The sequence below is a fragment of the Sminthopsis crassicaudata genome, chromosome 4 (genome assembly GCF_048593235.1).
Source record: "Sminthopsis crassicaudata isolate SCR6 chromosome 4, ASM4859323v1, whole genome shotgun sequence".
In the NCBI taxonomy this organism is placed as follows: Eukaryota; Metazoa; Chordata; class Mammalia; order Dasyuromorphia; family Dasyuridae; genus Sminthopsis; species Sminthopsis crassicaudata.
In genome coordinates, this window is record NC_133620.1 from 264,938,424 (window position 1) to 264,960,182 (window position 21,759).

Consider the following 21,759-nt stretch of genomic DNA (forward strand, 5'->3'; position numbering starts at 1 on the left):
TTGGTTTCTCAATGAATCATTCATTTCTATTTGTTCAGTTCTGATTTTTAATGAGTTATTTTCTTTATTCACATTTTTTAGTTCTTTTTGTATATGATCAATTGAGTTTTTAAATGAATTATTTTGCTCTGTTGAATTTTTTTCCATTTCACTAATTTTTTTTTTTTTTTTTTTTTTTAGTGAGTTATTTTCTTTTTCCAAATCACAAATCCTACTTTCTTGGGAATTTTTTATCTTTTCCAATTCAGAAATCCTACTTTCCTGTGATTTTTTTAACCTTTTCTAATACACAAATTTTGTTTCCCTGTACCTCCTGTAAATTCTTTATTTTTTCCAACTCAAATTTCAGGATGTTGTTATTCTCTATCATAGCTTTTCTTTCCTTTCCTCATTTTTCTTCAAACTCTCTTAACTTTTTAATAGTCTCTTCTAGGAGAAAGTTATGTGATGGGGGCAGGTATCATTCCCCTTTAGAGTGTAATCTGGAGACTCTCTGCTATTAGCTTCCTCGGGGTTGGATACCCTCTCTTTCTCTGTATAGAAGGTGTCTATCATTCTCTTCAATTTCTTACTCATTGTTAATACTCTGTGGGGGTCTGCCATTGTATAGGAAATTTACCAGCTTACTCCCAGACTGGGGGTTGGATACAACAATCCTGTGACTGGGCTAAGAGAGAGCTCTGGGAGAGAGTTCCCCTCCCCCCTGGAAATGACTCAAAGGTGAGGTGGTTAGCCCGGCTACTTTGCAAGGAGTGCCTACTGAAGGACCCCTCCCCCCCCCGTGTGGCCGTGGATATTAGCAGCTGATGTGAAAAGCCTCTGTGTTCAAACTGGAAGTTTCTGCCCAGGAAGCACAATCCCTGCTGTGGAGGTTCTGCTGCTGCTGGAGTTTTGCTGCTGGGAGAATTCTACTGCCTCAGGCTGAGCCCTGCACTATGTGGGTTAGAGGCTGCCCCGGGCTGTGTTTGTGTTGTTCAGGTTCTTAACTGTCCCAAGGAAAAGCCCCAGACAGCAGAAGGTGGCTGCACAGTCTTGTGGCGATCAGTGTTAGGTCACTTCCAGTTTGGGATGATTATATTTTCTGGCTTTTTATTTTGAAGTGACTTTGATTTCTCTTCTGATCTGCTGTTTTATAAGCAGAGTAGAGCTATCAGCCTGTGCCAGATTCCTCTATCTCAGTGGCTTCTCTAATCCCAGAGTTCTCACCAGCCCATTTGGCACAGTGTGCTAGCCCCTAGTCTCACCATGTCTGTGCTGGTCTTTTTTTTTTCCTCCTCTTGGAACTGACCTTTTCTGTTGAAATTCCACATTCTCTTCAGCTGGTAAGTTGTGCTTCTAATCCTTCTGTTTTTTATCAGTCCAGCATTATTTTTTGAGGCTGATTTAACTAGTTGGTATTGAGGGAAGAAAGGAGCTTACAAATTCACATGTATCTTCTCCTCCATCTTGGCTCCGCCCCCTGTTGTCAAATTTTTCACAACCTTCACATTTAGTTATGCAAGCTCATATGGGATAATGATCTACAGTTTTAGAACCTTTGGTCTATGGTATCAATAGAACCTTAGCTAAAGAGATACTTAAAACATTTTTAATTATAGCAGTCTGGTTCAAATTACCTGATTCTCTGAACCTAAAGTTAATTATTGATAAAATGAGGATCAAATTTATATCACTTATCTTATAAAGTATATTATATGACTTTATATTTATTTCAATCAAATTTCAATTGCTAAATTTGGTCAATGATTCCAACTTTGGCCAGTGATATTCTTTTGAATCATTAATTTGTCATCTAACATATTAGCTGTTCCTTCAATATTTGTATTGTATACATGTGTGTGTTTGTGTAAAACATATCCATCTAACATCAAATTATAATCAGGGCAACATTAGCTAGTATTTTAAAGTTTAAAAGGTGTTTTACATATTATCTAATTTGATTCTTTTAAGAATCCAAAACAAAATCCTGTGAAATAATTATTAGCCCACTTTAGAGATGAGGAAAGTAAGCCTGCTCAAAGTCACATAACTAGAAAATATCTGAGGCAAGATTTGAACTTAATTTTTCTATACAAAGTCCAAGGCTCTATTCACCTAGCTGCCACAAACAAAGGAATGAATGAATGAATAATTAAAAGATAGATATGTAGATAGTTACAAATACAAAAACTAGGAAAAAGAGATGGTTTGGGAAAGATTAGCACTTGAGATTTAGACTTCTATTGTCATTTGCATAGAAGTATTAATAGGATTGAAATTTAGGAATTGGAATTACCAGAGAGTTTTGAGAGTAATATGAAGGCCAGGGACAAAGTCTTTTGATAATTCCCAAACATAGGAAAAGGGAAATCATTGAATTTAAACATTTTAGAAACAGGATCAAAACAAACAAAAATGGGTTTTTAACTGTTTCTCTATCTGCCAGCACATCGAATTGTGCTTATTGTTTTATAATAAGTATTTATTGAATGAATGGATGGATGGATGGATGCATTCTGTGTTAGCTCAAATACTTCCTTCTCTGGGCACTTTTTTAATGTTGTGAAGTTTCTTTCTAAACTCCCAAAAAGCATAAAAAGTTTAACAAACACAGGAAAAAGAAAAGATGAGTTCATGCTTCTTCCCTCATTAAAATTCACCTCCTTTATTCTGTAAAGTACTTGTTCTTTTGTTTCTTGTTTAGGACAGAGACTTTAGATACAATCTGTCATTCCAACATTACATGCCTTTCATCTGAAAGAATTTTAGTTAATTAAACTATCCGTAAATCAAGAAAAAATTGTGCTATTAAAAACTACAATGGAAATCAACTTAATTTAAAGTCACAAACATTTAGTAGGTACCTGCTGTATACAAGGAAACATATGAGACACAACAGAAGGGCCTTCATAGAATCTAGTCCATTTTTACTATGTTCTACTTTTCTTTATGCTTTTCACAGTTTGAAAATTTTTTTTGAGGGGGAGGGAATTGAATATGGATTTTTTTTTCCTTAGTCACTCTAAGTATAATTAGTTTGAAGATTGAATATATTTTTACTTTCCTGCAATTTTGATGGTCCCTGATATAATAGTATATTTTATACTGATTATTCTTTCCTAGTATAGCTTTTACCTATCTGACTAATTATTCTAAATCTCTTTTGTTGATGACCAATCATATCTTCTCACCTAACTGTGGCTATTCCTTGAAGTTCTTATTTTGCCCTCTTCTTTTCTGTATCTATATGAGGGGTTCTTAAACTGGGGCCCACAAACATCTGAAGAGATAGATTTCAGGGAGTCTGTGAATTTCAATGAGAAAAAAAAAGTCATTACTTTTTCTTTAAAAACCAACCTCTAACTGAACTTTAGCATTTCCATAAATTATTTTAAAGATCATCATTCTGATAATCTTTAAGGGTTCTGTAGGTTCACTAAACTGCCAAAGGGTACATTCTAATTTTTTTTAAAGAAACCTTATAGTACACACTCTTACTTTGTAAACTCTAGTGGATTATATGTCTCCTACTTCTACAATCTAATCCCAGATATCTTCTGAGCTTCATTCCCATATCCCCGATTGCCTATTAAAAATTGGATGTCCTATGGCAGCTAGGTGGCACTGTGGATAGAGCACCAGCCCTGAAGTCAGGAGGACCTGAGTTCAAATTTGGCCTCAGATACTTAATAATTCCTAGCTGTGTGATCCTGGGCAAGTTACTTAGCCCCAGTTGCCCCAATATATATATATGATGTTCTGAAGACATCTCAAAACTCACTATGTCTAAAAATTGAACTATCTTCCCCTCAGTCTCCAAGGTTTGTAATTTTGGCATTATTCTCAACTCTTTACTCTCCTTCCTCCTATATATCCAATTACTTACCAAATCTTGATGTCTCTGACTCTCCAGCATCTCACAAACCTCACAAAACATAAAATCTTTTCACACAACTGCTATCTAAATTCAAGCCTTGTTCAATCATTTCAATTGTGTCCAACTCTTCGCAACTCCATTTGTTTTTTTTTTTTTTTTTGGCAAAGATATTGAAGTGGTTTGCTATTTCCATCTCCAAGTCATTTGACAGATGAAGAAACTGAGGAAAATATGATTAGTAAACTTACCTAGGGTCACATAACTAGTAATTATTTGAGGTCAGATTTGAATTCAGAAAGATGAATCTTTTTGGTTCCAAGCTTAGGACTCTATACACTATACCACCTCACTTCCCCCAATTATTAAAAAAAATAAAAATAAAAACCCCCCCCACAAAACCTAATTAACAAAAACATTTAATATTTCTCCCAATTCTCCCCTACCACTGAAAAAAGAAAATAAAAACAAAACCCTCTTAGTAGATATATACACTTTACCAAAACAAATCTTTACAATGGTTATATTCAAAACTGTATGTCTCATTCTGCATATTGAATCTATCACTTCTTATTTAGGTAGCATTTTTTTATTATCAATGCTCTGAAATCATGGTTAATCATTGAATTAATCAGAAACCTAATATCTTTTAAATCCCATTCTTAAAAAAAGTTCATTCTTTAAAAAAACAACACAATGATGTTATTTGGATTCCTCGCCTTAAGTTGTTCACTGCACCTTATAAGTCTATTCTATATCCTGCTGTCAAAGTAATTTTTCTTAAGCACAGATCAGACCATGTGATTTCCCTACTCATTTAACCCCAGTGGCTTTCTATTGCTTTTAGAACAAAATTTAACTTTATTTTTCTTTTAAAGCCTTTCGCAACTTGGCTGTAACCTATTTTTTCCAGTCTCATTATATAATCCTCCCCTCCAGTATTTTTCTATCTAGCCAAAATGGCCTTCACATTTTCCTCACATCTGATTCTTCATCTCTAGTCTTCATATCTTTGTACTGATTATGCCACATGCCTTAAATGTATTACTTTCTTACCTTTGCTTGATAGAATCCCTTATTCTCTTTAAAACGAAGCTCAAGTACCATCTTTTGCCTTAAGTCTTTCATAATTTCCTTGTCTGCTTATTTCCTATCTATTTAACTACCTGATGCTGGAAAAAGATATGGCAAACTATTCCAGTATATTTACCAAGAAAACCACAAATGGATTATGAAGAGTTAGACATAACTAAAACATGACCAAACAACAACAAACTACTTGGTATTTAAGTATTTTGCATATATTTATACTGTGTTTCCCCGATAATAAGACCTATCCTGAAAATAAGACACCCACATACTCTTTAATATTCCGCTAAAATAAGCCCTCCCCCGAAAATAAGCCCTATCGAACTTACTATGAAAACGGTCATCATGGTGATCCCCTGCGCTATATGCTGCGTAGCGGTACCTTCAGTAAGCAGCGCCGCCCTCCCCTCCCGGGTGAAACGCACGTCGCGCTCCGAGCTGCATCCAATCAGAGCTGCAGCAGTGAGCGCGTCATCCTCTTCTTCCCTGGTGATTTGCTTGCTGGCGCAAGACATCCAGGCTGGAATTCAGGGTATGGATACTTATGACGATGTTGTTGAAGAAGATGACATGATCATTATTGAATAAAGGTAAAAAAATTTTTGTTCACATTTACCTGTTTATTAAAATTGCTGTCAATGTTCATTAAAATAAGCCCTCCCCTGAAAATAAGCCCTCTGGTGTTTTTTAGTCCCAAAAAAATAATAAGACAGTTATTATCGGGGAAACACGGTATTTATTCACTTTATACTGATGCTGCATATACATATATACATGTTTATGTATGCATGTATTTTTTGTCTCCTACATTAGAATACAAGCTTCTTGTAATTAGGTATCCAACCATTCTTTGTACTTTTATCTCCAGTGCCTAGCAGAGTATCTGACATATATAGAGGCACTTAATAAATGCATGTTGATTGATTAATTCTATTCCACTCTTGTGATTCTATAGGATTCTAGTGGAGGATGCAGTTGATTGGAGACCAGAAGACAAGATTGTACTGAGTTCTTCATCTTATGAACCTCATGAAGCAGAAATCCTCACTATAAAGGAAGTTATAGGTCAAAGTATTAGAATCCATGAATATCTCAACCACCGACACCTTGGTAAGGACTTTGACAATGAAGAAATTGATGAACTTTAATGAATCGATGACCCTATTGCTTGCTGAAAGGATTATGTAGTCTAATAAATTATATTGTAGACTGATCTCAGAATTTTATGAATTCTAATCTTAGCTCTGATATCAAGTCATATGAAGATTCATTATCTGAATTGATAAGTGCCATTACTTCTCTGGCAGTGATAAAAGCCATAAGATCGAAATGTTGAAGATGTTAAGAGATCATCTAGACCAATTATCTTATTTCAAAGAGGATAATGCATAATGCGATTAAATAATTTCCCCAGTTACATAAATCATATATAGAAGGTAAACAGTGTTAATAATCTATATTTGTATAATGCTATATATTTTTCAAATCTTGCAAAATATATTTTCTCATTTGACTCTCATAATAACTCTGTGATTTAGACAAAATAAGTAATATTTTACTTATGGTTGTATGGAAAAGGTGAAGAATTTACAGATAAAGTACATATTGATCAGAGACTATTAGCTAAATTGATTGAAGCCTTAAGGCCTCAGATTGGGCCTCTTCAGAATCAAGTGATTTTAGATAAGGCCTGGACTACATTCCTTTGTCCAAAGAAAGGATTAAAAAGTATACCTGGTCGAAGAAGTTATACATCATCTTATCTACTGCATTCTACTGACCAAATAGGGGAATACAGACTTATGTGAACAATCACACTATACAGAGGGTGGGATTTGGGTGATTCTTCTTTGTCTGAAATGTATAAAAACCGTGAACATTTTCTGTCCTTCTGTGGACTTTGGCTTGTAGACCAGGATGAGGGTCCACTTCTGGAGATTCTAGTGAATAATTCTGTTCTATGAGTAATCTCTGAGTAGCCAATTTGGGTAGGTCTTTTTGTCCCAAACATGGTGAAATAGACCAAAGGGAGATTAAATGATTTGTCCAAATTTAAACATCTAGTAAGTGGCAGAGCCAGACTTCAAACCTGGATTTTTTTATACTTTAATGAAAGGCATTTCCCATGATGCTATTAATTTTACTATCTATTTCTTACAGTTATATTAGAGAAGTAAATATTAGTATTTTTAACAATGGCAAGCAGGGGAAAAAACCCTCCCCAAACCAAATCCTTTTCCAAATTTAAATATAAGTTTTTCACCCTAACCAGAATTCATTTCCAATCTTTTCTTTGGGCAGTGAATCACAAACAGAAAGTTTGTTATAAATTGTTACTTACTTTTCATTACCATGGAACTGATTCTTGTGAAATATGCTTGTTCAAAGAACATTTTGTTTGTTGACCACTGAAAATGTGTATAAAACTAATGAATTTAATACTGTTCAATGAGCATTTATTGAAATAACTACAAAGGAAAACAAGTCTATACCAAGTACTTTGAGAAATTTGAAGAGAAATTCTGAATCATTCCATGAAGGGCGATCAATCAGCAAGCATTCATTAAGTACTCATATACTAAGGTAATGTGCTAAGTATCAAGGAAATTGTCATTCATCCTTCCTTTAGAAGAGGACCAATGACATCACAGGGTAAGGACATTACCTTGTTAATTAACATCATTTGTTAATTAGATGTGAGTCAGATATCCTTAAAGTTGGCAATCTCAGTCACACTGCTAGAATCATCAAAAGTATCTTCTATGTTTGACCATTCTAAGTGCTCCATAGCATCTGCTAAAGTGGCTTTTATGGTCATTGGAACATTGTTCTCATCTGCCCATTCTGAGGGGAGAAGTCTTTACATGCTTGAGGCAGATAACTCTCCCACACCCCCACCTAACTCATCAATAGTACTCTCAACTTGGTTTAGTCCATCCACTGTCATAGTTGTGCCACCCTGATACATTTTCTCAAATTCAAATCTGGTCTCATATTCTTACTGACTGTGTGATCTTGGACAGGTAACTTAACCTGTTTGTCAAAGTTTATCTTTGCCAAGCAAATCCCAATCGGGGTCACATAGAATTGCACACAACTGAAATGAATGAACAACAACTAGGATAACAAAACAAAAGCTATCTTTGCTTCTCAAGGACTAGTATTCTACTGAAGAAAAAATATGCATGCTGACAAAAATACAAAATATATACAGTATAAATGCAACAAAAATTTTATTGAAGGGATGAATGGCTAACAGCTGAGGAAATCAAGAAAGCCTTCAGAGAGGCATTGGTATTTGAGCTAAACCTTGGAGAAGGTGATTCCAACATGTGAGGGAGGCAGATCACTCCAGACACGAAGTGGCAGCCCATGCAAAGTCTTAAGAATGTAAAATGCCACTGAGAATTGTAAGTAGACCAGAGATTGGATTACACAAGAAGTAATGCAAAATAAGTCAAGGCAGAGAAGTTGGAGCTCTCTAGTAAGGCTTTGAATGCTAGACAAAATAATTTGTATTTTAGCCTAAAGGTAATAAGACATTAGGCAATGAATGGTTTCACTAGCTGCTCATCCCTAATATCTTTAGTATTCTTGTGTGAATACAAATAAAAGGGGGGGAAAAGTCTGATTCAGGAAAAGAAAAAGACAAATATTAAGTACAATAAATAATTACTATTTACTATTATCATCAGAAAGAAAAGGAGTGATAGAATCATTTCTCTTTGTGAAAGAAAAAACAAAACTTGTTAACTGCAGTTTACAATACTACCTTAAGCTGTTTCTCCAAATTCATAGTATGGAGGTTTTTTGTTTGCTTGTTTGTTTTATTTTTATTTTTTAAGTAAAAGGGAAAAAAAGATAGTTGTATACCAAGTCCTATTCTTAAGTTCCCCTGGGCAATGAAAATTTGCCTATTAAGTCAACAAGCATTTATTAAGCAACTGCTATGTGCCAGGCACTAAGCTAAGTGCAAAGGATACAAAGGAAGGTAAAAGTAACCCCTGCCTTTTGGGTGTTTATACTTTCATAAGGAGGTACATCATGCAAGCAATATGCTTTGTTTCTACTTTGTAGTAAAGCATATAGGGATATGTCTTATGTGAGAAAAAACAAAGAATCCAGAAATAGTTACAATTTAGCTTTGTAGAGACCTTGCTTGGGGAGTAACAGGTTTGCTGGTCTACTGTATGCATGTGAGTATTCTATTCTCTGTTCAAATTCAACTTTCTTTTTACAGTTAGAAATTATCTCTGTGTTGTTGCTGATTTAGTTGATCTGGGATTCCTCATTTCCATGAAAGTGGTCAGTTGACAATGTACCAGCAAACTCTGATGTCTAGAGCTGATAAGCTTAAGGAAGGATGATACTAATTGGATAGCTCTGCCTTGGTTTCTGGATGCCAGTTGTCACTGACAGTGCCTACCTTATTGAGAACAAATGAATTCTTGCTCTAACACTCACTCTGATCCCAAAGAGAGACAAGTGAGCAGCCTTTTCATTTCTCAGTTGATGCTTGTAGAGAATGCCTGAGGAAAAGAGAGCCTTAATGTGGGTAGAACTTCTGAGGGGCAGAAGTGTTTTCATTTGTCAGTTTCATTGGGACCCTAGTTGGTGATTTCCGAAATGGACTTTAAAATTGTATTATCACCCCTTGTCCCCTCTGTCACAGGAAGTTCCCATTCAATAGAAGATGGCAGGCACATTTCTCTGGCTGCTGAGGTGGGCCTCCTGACTCGAAATATTAAAATCCAGCCTGATGTTCCATGTGGTGGAAGAATGATCGTGGGGTCCTTTCAAAAGCCCAATGGAGAAGAATTTTCAGGTATGTGATATTGCCCTGGTTCAGTAATTCTAGTCACAGACTAGACTCTTACCAAGTAACAGAATTTTGAGTTTCTTCATCTGTTCAGTTGATGGGGCTGGACTTCATCCAGATCAGCAATTCTCTGATTTCATTAACTTAATCTGTGTCCATTTATCAATTTTATGTTAAAGCAATATATCTAGGAACAATAAGGACATGCATTTTTAGCTCAGAAAACATATCTTCCTAGAAAAGCACCACAGGTGGAAGGAATATTGACTTTGAGTCAGAGATTGTTATTTTTGAATCATTTTAGTCTGACTGATTAGGGTCATCTTGACAAAAATCCTAGAGTGGTTTGCTATTTCCTTGTCCAGATCACTTTATAAATGAGGAAACTGAGGCAAAAAGGATTTAGTTATTTATCTAGGATCACACAGTTATCAAGTGTCTAAGTCTGTATTTGAACTCTCAAAGATGAGTATTCTTGACTCCAGGTCCAGCACTCTATTCATTGCACTATCTAGCTGCTTTTGAGTCAGATGACCTGAGTCCTGTCTCTTCATTAACTGCCTGTATAATGCTGGGTATCCTCTGACCCGCATTTTCCTTATTTGTAAAATGGAGATGGTGCGAACCAATCCCTTTCACTCTATATGGGCTTTGATTGGCTATATTTTGCAGTTTCTTCAGACTTGCAGATAACTTAAACTCTGCATGGTTTCTCTGAATTCTGCAATTTCCATTAGTCCTTCCAGGGTCAATAATGGCAAATTTATAGTGTCAGAAGTTCTTAAAATGTTTTCTTTCTTGCAGATTCTTTTCTTTAGTGATTGACTTTGCTTATTTTTAGGCACATTTTTGGAAATGTCTTTTCAGGTTACTGATGTAGAATAGTATTTAATCTTTTGTTGTCTTTTAGTCATAAGTCATTGATTAGAAATCTCCATACTAGAGGCTAGATTCTCACTCTGATGGTTTTTGGTGTGGGCCCAGGTAATGAGATCTTTAATGATGTGTAAGATACGATCCAAGGCCCATTCCTGTCCAAATAATCTACTTATATTAGGTTCATTGGGTGGTTGAGGCTGATCTTTGGTTTGCAGATGAGCAAGTCTTTGCTTAATTCAACCTAGAAAAACAATGATTGTTTAAAAAAAAAAGAAAGAAAGAAAGAAAAAAGAAAGAAGGAAAGAAAGAAAAGAAAGAGAGAAAGAAAGAAAAGAAAAGAGAAGATAGAAAATATGATTGGGTACTTTGCAGTGTTCCTAAAACAGAGCTTATATGCTGGGAAAAACTGGAATGACTATCATAGCAAAGTTTTATTGTTTTATTTTATGCTGTCTGATTAAATACCCACAAAATAGGATAAATGTTCATTTTTATCTTTTTCTTTTTCTTTCTTTTTTTTTTTTTTTTGCTGAGGCTGGGGTTAAGTGACTTGCCCAGGGTCACACAGCTAGGAAGTGTTAAGTATCTGAGACCAGATTTGAACTCGGGTCCTCCTGAATTCAGGGCTAGTGCTCTATCCACTGCGCTACCTAGCTGCCCCCAATGTTTATTTTTTTTTTTTTTATAATAATAGCTAGTATGTATATAGAGCATTAAGGTTTTCAAAGAACTTTACAAATATTATCTCATTTAATTTCTACAACAATTCTATGAAATAGATCCTTATTTCATAGATAAGGAAAATGAGATTGAGTGAGATTATAGGACTTGCTCAAAGTTTCATGGTCTATATGGATTAGGGGCAGGATCTGAGTTCAGATCTTCCTGATTCCAAGTTCATTACTATAACCACTGTGCTATATAATCATTTGTGGTGGTTTAAATTAACCCTTGTCTTTATAGTTGTTTTCAATCTGAAATAGTCTTTTTTTTTTCTTTTTGCTATTTTCTATCTGTTATAGTTAAAGTGAAAAAATAAACTCTATGTGACTATCAGAAAAATCATCTTAATGAGAAAGGGAAGATACAGGAAGGGAAGACATATTTATATAAAGGAGGAGGGGAAATGGAAAGGAAGAAAGGAAGAAAGGAGAATCTTTTTCTCCTAGTGCTATTTTAGAATGGTTTTTCTAGCCCCTTCCCCATCTTATTGAGCTGGGAGCAAATTTAAATAATTCCAGGTTTTGAATTAGAAATATCAGGAGTTTTATCCCAAAGTCTATGAGTCATTGAACTAAGCTATTTGCTGTAAATGCAGTTTCCAAAAGGAGAAATAGCAAAGTGGCTATACACAAAATCACTGTTTAATTCTCACTTCAGACCCCTGAGAGGATTAACAATTTGCTGGGGACTAGTTTTCAGCCCTTGTTTCATACACACCCAAATAAAATACACTTATTGCAAAACTTCACTCTTTTTTTTTTTTCCTCAAAAAAGTGAATTCTAGCTATAAAATTGAGATCCTAGGTATACACCAATCATTATAAAAAACCAAAATCCTTTGATCAAAAAACAGTTTTTCATTCTTTCTCCTGAAGTTGAAGACAGGTATATATTCTCTAGCCTTTTCAAGTCATATTGACTTACTATAGCTTGGAAGAAACAAAGTTTTTCTTGATATTTAAGGAATTTTTAGCGATAGTTTTAATATCTTTTATTCAATCAACAAATGTTTATTAAAACCTGAGTTGTCATCCACATTCAATTAAGCCCCAGTGACTTGGCACAAGTACATTCATGTATAATGCTTTCTACTGTCGCTATTTACCTCAGTTTCCTCAGTTGTAAAATAGGGATCATAATAGTGTCTACTTCATAAATTTGTTGTTAGGATCAAAAGAGCTAATTCTTGTAAAATGCTAGTACAGTGTTTTAGCACATAGTAGGTACTTAAGAAATGTTTGTTTCCTTATTTCTTTCCTTTCCTTTTCCAATGCTTCTTGAAGCATATTAGTGATATGGTCATCTTATGTTTTCATTCAGTATCTCTTTCATTCAGTAGAATTGGAGGCAAAGTTTATCATGTCTACCCTCTCCTTTACATTTGACAACTTCCTAAGGCATTATCTAAAATTACCTAAAGCATCTAGGTCTAGGATTTAGCTCTTCCAAGGCCATTTGATATAACAGAAAAAAGGCAGGATATGAAGTCAGAAGAACTGTCTTTTTAGTCTAATTTTAACATTGTATGACTTTAGTAAATGACTTCTATTTTCTGAACCTCAGTGTCTAAGTTTAAAATGGGAGTAATAAATAATTATTGACTCCTTTCTCAAAACGTTTAATTCAATTAAAAAAGACTGTTTTGAGTAACTATACTACAAGGAACTATGCTAGGTACTAAGACTACAAAGAACTATAAATAATCCCTGTTCTCAAAGAGCTTACATTCTCCTGGTGAGGACAAGACATAAATGTTTTATAAATGTTAAGAGGCTATAGAATTGGGGACCTTTATTTCTATATTTATCCTAGGAGTCTAGCTTAGACCTACAGATAAATGCACATGATATAAAGACCCTTTGTTGAACTATTTATTGAACCTTTAACCAGCTTTTTCTATTCAGATTTTGCCCGTAAGAAAGTGTTATACCTGAGAATAGTGGGATTTTAAAAATATTTTCATTAAAATTATTCATTTTCTGCTGCTTTTAAATACAACGTTCCTTATAATTTTTTGGAGAGGGTGCTATAAAAATGGCTATTTTATTTTCAGGTTCCCTTCAGCTTTCAAATGTGGAAATCCAGAATTTTGGATCTTTTCTCTATCCATCTATTGAATTCAATAATGTATCTTTGGGATCCTGGATCATCTCTTCCACTGTGCACCAGAGCTGTGGAGGGGGTATTTATGTATATTCCAGCAAAAGTATTTTATTATATGATAATGTTTTATTTGATACCATTGGCCATGGTATTGATCTAGAAGGTCAAAACCACTCTCTCATCAAGAACCTCATTGTCCTGACAAAGCAGCCACAAAAAGCAATGGACTGGGTAACAGGAATCAAGTTGAACCGGGCCAATGATGTCAACCTTGTGGGGAATGCTATAGCAGGATCAGAGAGAATTGGCTTCCATATCAGGGGCCATAATTGTTCGATGACCAAAAATCTGTGGATTGGAAATGTGGTCCACTCAAGCCTTCATGGACTCCATCTGTATAAAGGAGATGGATTATACAACTGTACTGGGATCTCTGGGTTCCTTTCATACAAGAACTTTGATTATGGGGCCATATTCCATGTGAAAAGCAACTTGGAGATAGATAATGTGACCCTGGTGGACAATGTTGTTGGCCTTCTTCCATTAGTATATACACCCTCTGCTGAACAGTGTGCCTTAGAAAAGAAACAGATAATTCTCAGGAATTCAATCATCATTGCCACAAGCTCTTCTTTTGACTGCATAGAAGACAGAATTAAACCTCTTTCTGCTGACCTTACATCAAGAGATCGAGCCCCACGTAATCTCAGAGGGGGTCGGGTTGGCATATTGTGGCCTGGATTCACTGGGGAACCAAATCAATGGCCTCAAGATACATGGCACAAAGTGAAGAATTATCCTTCTGTCTTAGGAATCATGAAGCTTGACGGTTAGTTGACCATGTGGATTTACTTCAGCCACTTGGCATAAACATTTGGGTTCACTGGGTTCCCCTTCCTTAAATTCCCCTTCCTTATTTACAAGCATGGTCAGTGCAATGCAATCTAATCAGTAGGTTGCCTCAAGCCTTCTGCCAGGATTCTAGTTTGCATAAATAGTGGAAAAGTTCTTATGTCTAACTGCTTTTATTTTTTCCAAGCTAGTTTCATAACTATTTTCTCATTTGTCCTTTACAACTTTAAGAGATAGGTTGGGCAAATGGAATGACCTCCATTTTGCAAATAAAGACACAAAGGCATCAAACTGAACTGATTTGCCTGCAGTCAGAAAGACAAATATTAGGGGGCTGGGTTTAGAATCCAGGTCACTTGACTCCTACCTCTGTGTTCTTTTCTTGGTCTAATGGGCAGATTTTATTTATTTATTTATTTATTTATTTATTTATTTATTTATTTATTTATTTATTTATTTATTTATTTTTTGCTACTGACTCACTCTAAAAGTATTTAATTTTTTTTTTTTCTTTCTTGGTTTGCCCATGTGTAAAGTAAATGAGTCAAGTCTTTGAAGAAAATGATTGCCACATGAGAATATAGAACATTATTCTGTTTCTAGTAAGAAAGACACATTGAAATACTCTTATTTTTCTTTCTTATGCTAAGTCTAGAACTAGAAGAAGCCATTATTTCAGTAAATTAAGATTTAGTAAATTAATTTGGTGAATTAATAGGCAGCAATATAACAACTAGGTAGATAGGGAGGAGGATGTGGAGTAATGAAGACTGGAGCTCAAATCCTATCTTCAGATACTGAGATACTCAGGGCAGCTCACTTAATTTCTCTCCACCTTGGCTTTTTCATTGTGAGCATCAAAATCATGCATGTAAAGTATTGTAAAAATTTAAAGCACTGCATAAAGACTAGATGTTATAAATATCATCATTGGCTTTCACTTCATAAATGATACCCAGAAAAATGAAATGACTTGTGGATAGTTACATAGGTAGTAACTAAGAGAGTTGAGATTTGAATTTAGGTAATCTGTCTCCAGAAATTTCTGTGTACAGAAATTGTATCAGAATATAGGGTACAATATTTTATACCATAGAAGTTTACATAGGAGAATACTGAGTGATGAAATAGTTTAAAAAATCACAATCACAAAACACTGGATTAATTCTTTTGTGCTTCATGGTTCTCATGTAGTCAATACTTTATCCATCCATTTTAGGAGTCACCTTTTCTGACTTTGTGAACAGCTGCTATAGCAATGACTTAGATGTCTGCATTCTGCCCAATCCTGATAGCACTGGCATCATGCCCCCAATCATAGCTCAGAGGACAAAGATGCTCAAGGTCAAAGATCGGAACAAGTTCTACTTCTCTCTGCCTCAATTCAGGTACTACTTTCATCCTATGGAAGTGAAGTGATAATTGCCCACACACATTTAAGTAGTATTAGATGCCTCTCCAAAGCTCATATTAGTCACAATAATGTATATTTATTGGTTAATTTGAAAGACTATTAGGGCCAGAAATATCTTCAGAATTATCAAAAAAAGTTACATTATTTTCCTAAGACTTTTAGTGCAGCAGTTCTTAACTTTTATTTTATGGACCCCTTTGATAGTATGGAGAAATCTATATACTTCAGAATCATTTATTTAAATGGAAATAAAATAAAATACATAAAATTACATAGGAAATAAATTGTATTGAAACACTGCTGTGAGTTTTTAAATATTTCATAGATCTGATCTGTTAAGTATATTTTGTCATATACTAATTTTTAAAATTTGGTCTTCTTCCATATAAATATATGGTAATTCTCAATCAGAATATATAAAGGAGATGACCTCCTTCCTTATGACAAAAAACATAAACTTTAGAATATTTTCTAAGCTAAAGTAACATCTACTATAGCTATGACAGATATGGTATCCTGTCATTTTCAAAATGACAACACTAATATGAGATTTTCTCTATTCTTTTCATTAAATGACACGTTTTCTTCTTATTTACTACCATAGGAAGGAAACAGGGGAAATGGTCTGCCCCGAATTAGACTGTGAAGGTCCAATAAAGTATCTTTTCAAAGACTTAGATGGCAGTGCCCTCGATCTGCCACCACCAATTTCTGTTTTTCCAAAATCCAAGTCAGAAAGTGTTGGATCCTGCTTCAGCACAGGTCAGTTGCATCTTAAAATAAGTCTAGAACATGATTATTGGGCGAGATGTGTGTATATATGGGAAAGAGAGTTCAAGTAATTTGCATGCTAACAAAACAAAACAAAATTAAACTAAACTAATAAAAAAATTAGGATGGAAATTAGCACTGGATTTTGCCAATTATATTTTCTATTTACAGCTACTCTATGTGCATAAGAGGAAATCCAAAGTAGTCTAATAGCCATAGAAGGTATTTTTGTTATTGTTTGTTATTTTTTATTCCAGGCTTAGTAATTATACTCATGAACAATGTTCCATATTTATTTACAGAGAAAGGTGATGTAAATAAACAACATTTCTCTTTCTACTTTGCCACTAAGGACAAAGTCTCTACTTGTATATTTTACTCCTAGTTATCTTGGATAATGAAAGAAATCCTGTTTTTTTTTCTTGCTTCCACTTTTGGGCAGTATGCCAATATTAAATCTCTATTTTTCTAACCCATAATTAAAAGATAGACATTCTTGTTCCATGGGAAAATTTAAATGAGCAACATGATGTAGGGAGGTTATTGGAAGCAAAAGGAATCTTTGGCTGATGACATTTGTTCTTTATATCTCAGATGGAAAAAAAAAAAAAGAAAAATATCTAGACTAAGAATTGCTAATATATAGTAAGGACTGACTTAAATAGCATAGGAAAGTCCTAGATAAGGAAATTCCTTCTATCTATGCATATAGGTAATTTATAGTCATAAAAACTTGTTTATAACGCAGACCTAAAGTGAGTTACTCAAGGTCACTCAGTGTATGTATTAGATGTAGGATTTGAAGATGAATATTCCTGGTTCTATATAGCCAGCTCTCCATCTATTCCATACCAAGCCGGCTCTTGTTGCATTAATGTAGAACAAAAAATGTTTCCTAATACCTTAATTTTCCCTAATTACTCTAATAGTAAATAACCTTAAAAGACCATTATAATTGTATAATAGTCTAGATGCCTAATAGCCTTATAAGGTTTACAAAGTTGTTTTCCCCCTCCCCCTCATCCCAATCCTGTCATTTAAGAAGCAAAATATGGTATAGTATCTCCTATTTGCATGATTGCATTAAGGTGCACAGAGATTATCACTTACTTATAATAATATAGCTCTTCACCTTAGAAGCTGGTTCTTGAAAAACTCTGTCTTTGTAATCCAAATAAAGAATTTTTCCTCTTCCTCTACAATGCCTATCAATGAAAAGGAAAGCTATACTCAATGTTGGAAAGATGCCATATTTGTTCATTGTAATGAAAGCAAAAAGATAATAAACCTTTCTCTACTTTGCTAACAGTTTTTTGCAGTTAAAACTATCCTAACTGAGCTAGGACTTCTTACTTGATCCACCTTTATTGCACTCCCCTGAAACTCTATTCTCTTTGTGAAATACTTCTTAAATATCTCTTCTGAGAGAAAGATATCATTATCACACTGGAGGTCTTATGAGAGACTGTTGCTTCAAATCAAAAATAAAAGATTGGGTTGACAAAAAAGAAAATAAAGCTGGCATTGACCTGTCAGCTGAGGGAATGATGAAGTGGTTTGTGAGTGAATAATGGTAAAGCCCAATATCATTGGGGGTGGATGCTCTAAATGCTTAGAGTGGCTAGCATTTTCTGCACTGTTTGCTGTTATATGTGGAAATGTATCTTAAAAAATGTCTAGGCTTCTATTTTCCCCATTTGTCCTGGGAATGACAGTGCGATGGTATTATAAAATGGAAGAATGGAAAAGGGAGGGGGTAGAGAATGAGAGGAAAAAATGAAGAGAAGAAACGGTTGTTAGAAAATTTGTCTGCCAATATCTCTGTGTGCAGAGGTCTTTTTTTTTTTTCTAGCTAGAGGGGGAAATACCATTCTCTTTTCCCAAGCAATTATAGGCCCCAAAGATTGAAACTTGGTATATAGCTCTTTAATCTCAGCAGATATTTATGGTTAAACATTAGACTTTTAGGATTCCAGATGTCAGGGTATTAAAATATAAAGGCATAGTGGAGGCTCAGAAAATATTAGAATCTTTGGGATATGTGACTGCAAGGGTTTTTATCCCAAGCAGAGACAGATAAAGCTTTCAGTACCACTTTGTAAATTCCAAAGCGAACTTTTTTTCTATACCTTATTTTCTCCCTCCCTCTGACTTGCCTTGACTTCAAATGGAGTGGAAGCATAACAATCTGTGATCACATTCTGAAAGAATACATACTGTGAGTCAGAAGGATTTCCATGCTTGATTTGTAAAGGAAGATGTGGAAGGACACGTAATCCAAGGCAGCAATTTCCATTTCTTTTCTTGTATTTGAGTGGTTAATTTAAAAGGTTACCTCCCTTTAGAAACATGACCCTTTTTTTTTTTCTCTTTCTCTTCCTCTTATGTGCTCTTTTTCCCTCTTCATCTTTCCTTCCTATCTTCACCACTTTTCCTTCTTAATCATAATAATTTTTTTCTCATCTTCATCCTTCTCATCTTCATCCTCCTTGTTGTTTTTGTTATCTTCCTCCTTGTATTTTTCATCCTCTTTATCATGGCCACATCTGCCTCCTCCCTTTTTCTCCACTTTCCTTTGTATAATGTTATATTATTATATAACAGCATATACATGTGTGTGTGTAAATAAGTAGATACATAGATAGAAACTTAGATAGATGTATAGATACACAGATATTCATAGAGTACAAAGCCAGGTGGTGACTCAGCAATTAACCCATTGCTCTGTTCACTATTAGGAATTTAACAGGATAATTATTCTTTGATCATATCATCATTAAATTGATAAATCTACACAATTAAGATGGATAATTTTCTCCTTCAAAAATACTATTATAGAGGCTAAGTTATTTGTTAGGACTGTATTCATCAATTAATTTAACTAGTTAATGTTATTATTATTTCTCTACTTTATGACAAAAATAATCAACAATTAGGAACTTTGAAAAACCAAACAGAAAAAAATAATTTTCCCCACTAGCAAATAAGCAAACATCCACCACACTAGATTGCATGGACACGATGAAAACATAGTTGCACCAATTTGTGCATAGTGAATAGACTATTATCCAGTCAATTCAATCTTTTAAGATGTTTCAGTAACTTGATGTAGCATGTGTCATAATGGAAAATGCAAATTGTAAAAATGATTGATATGATTGAATCAGTTTGCTGTGATCCTTTTATTTCATGAGAAGTAATGCTATCTATATGTATTTATGAATTTTTCATCTTTTAAGACTTAAAGAAAAAAAAAAAGTTAGCTTGGCAACCAGCAGAAAGTAGGTGTAAAACAACTCACACTTTACACTAAGATAAGGTCAAAATGGGTACATGATTTAAACATAAAAAGTTGTATAAGCAAATTAAAGGAACATATAAAGTTTATCTATGGGAACTATGTATAAGGGAAGAATTTGTGACCAAATAAGATATAGAAAGATCACAGGAAATAAAATGGATAATTTTGATTACATTAAATTTTAAAAAGTTTTTGCATGAACAAAACCTATATAATCAAGATTGGAAGGAAAACAGGAGACTGGTAAAAAATTATAGCAAGTTTCTCTGGTAAAAACCTAATTTCCCAAATATATAGGGAATTGAGTCAAATGTATAAAGAATATGAGTCACTGCCCAGTAAATAAATGGCCAAAGGATGTGAGCAAGCAGTTTTCAGAAGAAAGAAACAAAAACCATTTATAGTCAAAAAGAAAAATAAATACTCTAAATCACTATTAACTAGAGAAATGCAAATTAAAAACAATTGTGAGGTGATATCGCATATAAGTGATAGAAAAAGAAAATGTAAAATGTTTGAGGGAATGTGGGAAAATAGGAACAATGATGTACTTGGAAACTTTTGGAGATTATTATTTATAAAGAAAATTCCAAACTTCATTGATAAAGGGAGTTTCCTCAACCTAGAATTCCCTCCACCAGTGAATTCATAGATCTAGTCCTGAAACCCTATCTCTATCTATGTAAATTGAAATCCACTTAGGTTAGGACACTTTACAGCTCCACTAATAATTATATCACTATGGCATTTTCCCCTTTGCCCCAATAGTATACGTCCAGATTTTTTTTTTTTTTTTATGTTTGTCAATTTGTATGGTATGAGATTAAACCTTAGAGTTGTATTAATTTGAATTTTTCTTACCGATAGTTATTTTGAGCATATTTTATGTGGTTAATGACACTTTTTTCTTTTAAAATTATATGTTCCTATTTTTGACTATTTATTTATCAGGGAATAAAATTTATGTTATAAATTTGTGTTACTTTTTCATATGTTTTGGAAATCATGCTTTTGTCAGTGACATCTGATAAAAATATTTTTCTTATACTCTACAATATCTGTCATTCTATCTCAATTGACCTTCCTAGTACAAAAACTTTTTTGTTTTTTCATAGTTACAATTATCTATATTGATTATATATAATCTTTTCTAAGTTTTGCTTTAAAATTCTTTCCCTAGGCAAAGTTGTAAAAAGTATTTAATTTCCATACACACATATATGTTTTATGTGTGTGTGTGTGTGTGTGTGTGTGTGTGTGCATGGCATGGTCTTTTATGTTTATCTGACATACAGATTGAGGTTTTATTTTGATATAAGGTTTAAGATGTTGGTTTAATATCAGTTCTTTTTTGTCAAAACCTGAGTGCTTCTTGTAGTAATTTGTATTCTGGAGTTTGTCAAGCTAAATTTCATCACTTCTGTTTTTTTTTTTTTTTGATTAATTATTTTCTTTTTATTTTTTTTTATGCAGTACCTAATAGTTTTGATGAAAACTACTTTATATAGGAGATTTTGAAGGCCCTTTAATACATGTTGTTCTTTTTATCTTTTTAAAATTCCAAATATTTTGCTCTTCCAATTGAATTATATAATTAATTTGTCATTTTAAAAAGAACTTCCACAGAAAGTCGATAGATTTCATAGTAAATTTATGACAAATTAGGAAGTATTATTTTTGTTATTTTAATATAGCCAAATATTAACAGTCACTCTCCAAATACTTGTTTTCCTCATTTCTATAAAGTGCTTCACTTAAAAAAAGTTTTTATTTTTTGTTGGAATAGTATCAAAATTTTAATGACTTAATTTGATACTCTTTTTTTCATTGATCATATCTCCTTTCCACAGCACTCTTTCTTGGTACTGAAAATTGGAGAGAGAAAAAGATAGAGGAAAAACAAAACTCTTGTGACAAATGTGCATAGTCAAGCAAAACAAATTCAACCATGCCTA

General features: G+C 33.9%; 1 protein-coding gene across 1 annotated transcript in view; it reads left to right on the plus strand.

Annotated features, from left to right (window-relative positions):
* Nucleotides 1-21,759, plus strand: part of PKHD1 (PKHD1 ciliary IPT domain containing fibrocystin/polyductin) — a 645,163-nt gene that overhangs the window by 477,774 nt on the left and 145,630 nt on the right. The window contains 5 exon segments of the mRNA XM_074264713.1: nucleotides 5,898-6,052; nucleotides 9,615-9,767; nucleotides 13,417-14,295; nucleotides 15,538-15,706; nucleotides 16,337-16,494. Coding sequence (XP_074120814.1) covers nucleotides 5,898-6,052; nucleotides 9,615-9,767; nucleotides 13,417-14,295; nucleotides 15,538-15,706; nucleotides 16,337-16,494 — 1,514 coding nt within the window.